Source organism: Pan troglodytes, chromosome 13, assembly GCF_028858775.2.
Source record: "Pan troglodytes isolate AG18354 chromosome 13, NHGRI_mPanTro3-v2.0_pri, whole genome shotgun sequence".
NCBI classification, from domain to species: Eukaryota; Metazoa; Chordata; class Mammalia; order Primates; family Hominidae; genus Pan; species Pan troglodytes.
The window spans coordinates 22,172,614-22,180,816 of record NC_072411.2 but is presented as its reverse complement, the minus strand read 5'-3'; the positions used below and the strand labels follow the sequence as shown (position 1 = coordinate 22,180,816).

Sequence of the window (8,203 nt, the reverse complement as noted above, 5' to 3'; positions counted from 1 at the left end):
TCTGTTTTTTTTGAGACGGAGTTTTGCTCTTGTCGCCCAGGCTGGAGTGCAGTGGCACTGTCTCGGCTCATTACAGCCTCTGTCTCCTGGGTCCAAGCAATTCTCCTGCCTCAGCCTCCCTAGTAGCTGGGATTACAGGCACCCACCACCACACCCAGCTAATTTTTTGTATTTTTAGTAGAGATGGGATTTCACTATGTTGGCCAGGCTGGTCTCAAACTCCTGACCTCAGGCGATCCACCTGCTTCAGCCTCCCAAAGTGCTGGGATTACAGTAATGAGCCACCATGCCTGGCTCAAGAAAGCCTCTTTTTTCTTAACTTTTTCTACTAATTATGATTGCATTCTCCCACCTTTTCCTTTCATTTTTGGTGTCACTAGGATGGAATATTTAGACTGGTTAAGGAATTTTGCTTTAATTTAAATGCCAAGGTGAAATGATCCATTAATAGAAAATAAATGTAATACAGATTTTTTTTAAGCTGAAGATTATCCAGTCACAGCATTTGTTTCTAGAGAAATCATTTATAGCATTTTTGGATTAAGCATGAATCACAGCAATAAGCACAAGCCTTTGTAACGTACTATTAGTGCATTTTGAAAAGCTCCATCCCAAGTAACTGATAGTCTGCGCTAAGAAAGAAAGAGGAGAAACACACACTTCTCATAAGATACACATTTTGTGCAGAGTAGTCAGTAATGTCAGAGAGCAAGGGCTCTGGATTACTACTCTCAGGGCTAGAATCTCCACCCCACACCTGTGTCACCTCAAGGAGATTAAATGAGATCTTTCAGATAGACTTCTAGGCCCATTCTTTACCCATAGTAAGTGCTCAGTTATTGTTGGCTATTGTTAATGTTATTGATTGAGTCACTGTTTTGTTACTAGGTGGGTCTGTACCGTTGTTTTTTTTTGATGGGGGGTGGGGATCAACTTCACATTAGCATTTTAATATAATTGGCTATGAGCAGTGATGGTTAATAGTTTGTTTACATTTTTCTTTCATACAGGTTGAATGTAATTTTTACAAAATTTGATGAAGTCCAGAAATCTGGAAACATGATACAATCTGCAAATGGTGAGTAGAAAAAGCAATCCCTACTTTTGCTTTTTCAGTTTTACATTCACATCATTTATGTTATATGTGAAGAGCTGAATTAGGTAATTTAGTAAGAGTTTCTAAGTCTTAAAACTTAACCTCCATTCACCCAGTTTTCCAGGCCAGAAACAATGCAGTGAATCATCACTGACTTTCTTTCATAACCTGTATTGAATTTATTAACAAATCCTGTTGGCTTTACTTTTAGAACTGCATCCTGAATCCCAGGAACTCTCATCATCACTGCTGCTGTCTTCCTAGTGCAAGCTGTCATGGTATTTTACCTGGGCTCTTGTGTTTCCCTCCTAAACAGTATCTTTTCTTCTACTGTTTCCCCATGCCTAAAGTCTGTTTTTCATATAGCAACCAGAGTAATCCTTTCAGAATACAAGTCAGGTGGTGTTAATCTTCTTCCTAATCCTCCAAAGACTTCCCATCACACCCAGGCTACAATTCACCAACTCACCATGGCCCACTGGGCCTTGCGTGATCTGGCACCCACCACCATTCTGATGTCATTTGAATCGTTCTTTGTGAAATTTCTCTTTGCTCTAGCCACATTTGACCTCCTTGCTAATTTTCAACATTCTGAGCATCTCCTGCTTCAGGACCTCTGTGCTTGTAATTCCTTCTGCCTGAAGTATTTGCCCTGTGGGTATCATTATGGCCTCCTCCCTCCTCCCTCATACAGTATCTCACTTCATACAGTATCACTGCATTACTGAGGCCACCAGAATAGCATGTCCAGGGTTCTGAGGGAACGCTCTGTGCCCTCACCCTGTTTGAGTTTTCTTCGCATGTATCACTAGAAAAATATGTGTTTACTCATGAGAGCAGGACCTTTACTTTATTCCCTTTATTGTTCTTTATTTTTTTTCTCAATGAGCATAAATTCAACGCCTTGAAGAGTCCCTGGCTTGTGATAGGTGTGCAGTAAGTATTGTTGAATAAATAAAGTAATGATTTTGATGTCAATTGTAATCTATTGTTGCCAGTTCCTGTATTCCTTTCACTATACTTTGTGATGATATTTGAGAACTAGTGGGTAATTCTTGTGATTCCAGAAGGAGAGGAAAAGACAGGAGTGAATTACTCCTGTATGAAGGAAAAAATATCAAAAAGTTAATTGCTGAGAAAAACTTTTTCTAACTCTGGATACCTCATTGTATCATAGCTAAGCTATTTTAGAATTTTTAGGTATCTTAGATTACAGCCAGTACTGAATTCATTAATCCTGTTGGATTAACTTTTAAAACTGCGCCCCGAATCCCAGTAATTCTCCTCATCACTACTACTATCTTCCTAGTACAAGCCTTCACATTTTGAATATCTTGAGATTGTAAAGAGAAGTCTGAGCGCTTTTCCTCAAAGTAACTTGATACATAAGGGCAGAGCAGGTAATAGCATGCAAGTCTTTTGACTCACACTCTGCTGTGTACCTATTATTATTCCAAAGGAATTTTTCTTTGAACAGCATGTTTCCTATATAAAATACCTAAAGTGATCTAAAAATGCTTTCATTAATCCTCCTTATTTCTTTTTCATAGATTGTAAGAAATAATAGAAAATTGATATCATAATTCAGCTATTACCATCAAAAATTATTTTCGCTCTATTTTCTTAGTTCATTTTCCTATAACTGTATAATTTGTATATGATTTTAACTATGGTGTAATTTTCTCTCCTTTACCCTGTACTTTAGTGTACATACTTTTAACTTTTAAAAACATATCATTGGTAGAGCTGGGGCCAGAATTCTGGCATCTGAGTGGTGCACTCGTGATGACTGGGGTTGCTGGGTGTCCACAGGCAGGTCTTCACAGGCAGTTAGTTGCTGGACATGTGGCTTTTACTTTTGTGTGGGTGTATTGGTGTCATTTGTGTGGTTTCTCAGTTTAAAAATTGTTGGCACCAGGACAGAACATGCTGTGCAAGTAAGTAAAAGCAGTGGCAGGAAATTGAGTTTGTGCTTCATAAGCCAGTATGACAGCTATGAAACAGAATCTCATTATAGTGCTGGCATTGGGGAGAAAGACTGCATCCACACTGGGGATCTTGCCTAAAAGAGTGTGTACATATACTCTATGGGATCCAGTGATGTGACAAATAGGATTTCACCCTCAGGAATGCCAAAACTGTGTGGCATTGGATGTATCACAAGCAGCATTTTATTCTAAATGGCTAGGTATAAATATTGCCCCCAAATTCCCTTTATGTGTGTGTGCACGTGCACACACATAGGTGTAGGGTTGAGGATGGAAACAGTTCTTTTAAACGTCTATGCTAAAAATAGCAAATGGTAAGGAAGCCTTAACAAAATTTCTTGGAGGCCGATAATTTCAGCTTTTTGCTTTGTATGTGTAGTATTACTGTTTTAATTGTTAGAGCCAAAATGTTGAAGGAAACTAAGTAATATATAGCCATATGTATAAAATTTTAGAATTTCTAACCTAAATGATTTTCATCTCTTTACAGTAACTTTGAGAGACCAGTAAAATGTTCAATAGCTGTCAAAAAACAAACCACTTGATTTCCTTCATTGAACATTCAGATGGCATAGAGAAACTGCAGTAGTGATGGAATAAAACCTGTCTCCCTCTTTATCTAATTTTCTCTTTCTTTTCTTTTCTTTCTTTCACCTTTTCTCCTCCTCCTCCTTTTTCTCTTTTCTTCTTCCTTCCTTCCTTCCCTCCTTCCCTCCTTCCTTCCCTCTTTTCTTTTCTCTTTCTTTTCTTTTCTTTCCTTTCTTTCTTTCTTTCTTTCTTTCTTTCTTTCTTTCTTTCTCTTTCTTTCTTTCTTTCCTCCTTTCTCTTCCTCTCTCTCTTTCTCTGTCTCTCCCTCTCTCTCTCTCTCCCCCCCACCTCCTCCTCCTTCGTGTTTTTTTAAAACACAACTCCCAGTGTAATTCTTTGATCTCTTTTGAACTTCAAACCTTTGACTGTTCAGTTTTCTCTAGATCCATTCATCCTCTGCTTTCTCCATTTCATACCTTATACAGCTTAGATTACAACCTTTCTGAACTTATTAGTTGTAGGAGTTTTTGTAGCCTCTGTGGGGTTTTCTACTTGTACAGTCTTGTCATCTGCAAATAGGAACAGTTTTATCTCTTTCAGATACGTATGCTTTTAATTTCTTTTTCTTGCCTTATTGCACTGGCTAGAACTTCCAGTACTGTGTAAGATAAGAGTGGTGAGACAGGACATCCTTGTCTGGTTCCTATCCTAGGTGCTAAGTATGGTATTAGCTGTAGGATTTTTGTAGATGTTCTTTATCAAAATGAGGTAGTTTTCTATTTACTTCTGTTTATCTTTTTTTTTTTTTTCCCAGAGCAGGAATAGAAGTTTATTTAAAAAGGCCTTAGAATAGGAAAGAAAGGAAGGTGTGCTTGGGAGAGACCCAGATGGGCACATGAAGGTTAAAGAAAGAAAGTCAAATGCCCTTATCTGAGTTTTTATCAGAAATAGGTGTTAGGCCTTTTGTGAAGTTATCAGTATATTTAAAAAATTGAGATACATTCTCCTTCTAGTTGCCCTTCATTTAAAAATTAAAAATTGAGATTATATATAATTTACCTACTGGTGTTTCACTTTTTAAAGTGAATGCTTTAGTGGTTTTTTTTTTTTTTAATATTCACAAAGTGTGCAACTATTACCACTATTTAAATCTAAAATACTTCATCACCCTCACGTCCCATTCCCATTAGCACTTACTCCCTATTCCCCTCTCCCCCCAGTTTCTGGCAGCATCCTATTTTCTGTCTTTATGGATTTGCCTATTCAGAACATTTTGTATAATTGGAATCATACAATATTTGGCTTTTGTGTCTGGTGTCTTTCACTTAGCATAATGTTTTCAAGGTTCATCCATAATGTAGCATGTATCAGAAGTTCATTTCTTTTTATGGCTGAACAAGATTCCATTGTGTGATTAGATTGCATTTTCTTTATCCGTCTGTTGATGGACGTTTGCGGTTGTTCCACTTTTTGGCCATTGTGAAGAATGATTCTTTGAACATTGATGTAAAAGATTTCATGTGGATATGTATTTTCATTTCTGTTGGCTGTATACCTTGCAGTAGAATTGCTGGGTTGTACGTTTAACTTTTTGAGTAACTGCTCAAACACAGTAAACACACAGTTTTCCAGTTTTGCAGCACTATTTTATGTTCTTACCAGCAACCTGTAAGAGTTTCTACTTTCTCCACATCCTTGCCAACAGTTGTCATTGTCTATCTTTTTCATTATAGTCACCATAGTGGGTGTAAAGTGGTATCTCATTGTGGTATTGATTTGCTTTACCTTGATGAGTAATGGTATTGAACATCTTTTTCATGGGCTTATTAACCCTTTAAATACCTTGCTTGGAGAAATGTCTATTCAAATAAATCTTTTGCCCATTTTCTAAAGGAGTTAATTGCCTATTTATTGTTGAGTTTTAAGAGGTCTTTAGATGTGCTACATACCAGACTCTTACCAGATGTGATTTATTAGCAAATATTTTCTCCCATTCTATGGGTTTTCTTTTCACTTTCTTGATAGTGTCACTTGAGATATAAATTGTTAAATTTTGATGAAGTCCAATTTATCTGTTTATTTTTTCTTTTGTCATACCTAAGAAACTATTGCCTATATTTGGCCAGGTGCAGTGGCTCACACCTGTAATCTCAGCACTTTGCGAGACTGAGACAGGCAGATTATCTGAGGTTAGGAGTTTGAGACCAGCCTGACCAATATGGTGAAACTCCATCTCTACAAAAATACAAAAATTAGCCAGGTGTGGTGGGGCACCCCTGTAGTCCCAGCTGCGGGGCTGGTGGGGTGGCCCTGAGGTGGGAGGATCGCTTGAACTTGGGAGGCAGAGGTTTCAGTGAGCTGAGATTGTACCACTGTGCTCCAGCCTGGTCGTGAGACTCCGTCTCAGAAAAAAAAAAGAAGAAAAAGAAACTATTACCTATTTTACCACAGTAAAAAGAAAGAAAAGAGGCCAGGCATGGTGGTTCATGCCTGTAATCCTAGCACTTTGGGAGGCCGAGGCAGGCAGATTGCCTGAGCTCAGGAGTTCCAGACCAGCCTGGGCAACACGGTGAAACCCCGTCTCTGCTAAAATACAAAAAATTAGCTGGGCGTGGCGGCGTGCGCCTGTAATCCCAGCACTTTGGGAGGCCAAGGCGGGCGGATCACGAGGTCAGGAGATTGAGACCATCCTGGCTAACATGGTGAAACCCCATCTCTACTAAAAATACAAAAAATTAGCTGGGCCCGGGCGTGGTGGTGGGCGCCTGTAGTCCTAGCTATTCAGGAGGCTGGGGCAGGAGAATCGCTTGAACCTGGGAGGTGGAGGTTGCCTTGAGCAGACATTGTGTCACTGCACTCCAGCCTGGGTGACAGAGCAAGACTCCATCTAAAAAAAGAAAGAAAGAAAGAAAGAAAAGCTGGGTCTGACCTCCTCCTAGTTTCTTCCTGCTTTTTGGGCTGTACCTTCTTGGCTTCCTTTATCTAATGTCTAGTAATTAGCCATTCAATTATTAAAGCTTAATTCTAGGCCTTTTCCTTTCTCAGGCAGTGCTTTTTCCCTGGTTACACATATCCATGGCTGTAATTTTATTTATTAGCTATATCACATTTTTTTCATAAATGTTTGTCTCCTGTACAGATCTTGGTACAGGATTGGAACTGTATGTGAAACAGCTGCCTGTCTGACATTTCCTCTTGTATTTGAAACATGTATCTAAAACCAAATTTATATTCTACTTCTGGCTGAAAGACAAAACACAAAACAATAAATATTGCTCCACCCTAAGTGTTTTCTGTACTCCTTATAAGCGTGATTGCTCCATTATTCATCCTGGTATGTAAATTAAAGATTGGGTGTCATTTTTGATACCTCCCTCTCCCTCACTTTTCATAAATATTATCACTGATTCATATGGAGTTTAACTCAAATATTGCTTTTTTATTGACGTAAAATCTACATATATAATTAACAATCTTTACCATTTTTAAGTGTACGGTTCAGTGGTAATAAATACATTTATATACATTTTTTTCACTTCACTCTTCCCCCTCCCCTTCCTGGCCTTTGGTAACTACCAGTCTAATCTCTACCTTTGTGAGATCTACCCTTTTAGCTCCCACATATGAGTGAGAACGTGTGATGTTTGTCTTTCTGTGCTTGGCTTATTTTATATAATATGATGGCTTCTAGTTCCATCCATGTTGCTACAAATAACAGGATTTCATTCTTTTTTATGGCTGAATTATATACCATCGTGTATATATACACATTTTTCTTATTCCATTCATCTGTTGGCCTCCCAAATGATGTCAGGTCCCTCTGTTAAGTGTGGGCAGGCACCCTCTACCCCACTGCTTGGTATGCATCATGTTTGCAGGTTTACATTTGGCGATTATCTGACTAATACCTATCTCGGCATTGGACTGTAACCCTCCTGCATACAGGGGACTGTGTGCCTGTTTTTGCTCATTCTAAGGCTCGGATACCTTGCAGGCTGGCCTCTTAGTCCCAGTGTTCTCTGCGATTGGTTTGTTTCACCGGAACCAGCTTTTCTTCTTTGTCTCTCAGTAAATCTTGAGTGCATGTACGAACACTTAGTATCTGAGATGACTAGATTCTTTTTCTCTCTGCTTTTTCCCATGGATTCTTATATACCCACTGGGTTCTGGAGTGTTGCATATGAGCTAGAGCTGACAGAGAACTGAGCAAAACACAGGAGAGAATGAATGACAACATGGGGCTCATTTCCAGGCTCCTCAACGACCTCTTGGGCAGAGGTTCTGATCACTTGATGGCTGCCTTGGTTGGTTAGCACTGCATGTCCACAGAGCGGCTTCCTAGGCTGACTCAAAAGGGTGTCTATTAAATGATCTGTGTCTTTCTAACTCCCATTTGTGAAAATTTAGCAGCCTATACTCAGCTAAGGACTAGGCAACAAATATCTGTTTAATAAATGGTGACTGTGTATGCCAAACAGTAGTTACAGTTGTTAATTTTGGAGTGTGGGTGCCCACATGCCCCTGTGTGGGGAAGTGTGGACAGTGTCAGGGAGCAAGTCAAGGGGGATTGCTTTGGAAATGTGTGGCTCTC

At 39.1% G+C, this 8,203-nt stretch overlaps 1 protein-coding gene across 49 annotated transcripts in view; it reads left to right on the top strand.

Moving 5' to 3' along the window:
* Positions 1 to 8,203, top strand: part of CLASP1 (cytoplasmic linker associated protein 1) — a 308,996-nt gene that overhangs the window by 143,739 nt on the left and 157,054 nt on the right. For all 49 annotated transcript variants that reach the window (XM_063790384.1, XM_063790383.1, XM_054678949.2 and 46 more), the window contains one exon: positions 1,011 to 1,078. In XM_063790384.1, the coding sequence (XP_063646454.1) occupies positions 1,060 to 1,078 (19 nt within the window). In that variant the 5' untranslated portion in view covers positions 1,011 to 1,059. The remainder of the gene's footprint in view (positions 1 to 1,010; positions 1,079 to 8,203) is intronic.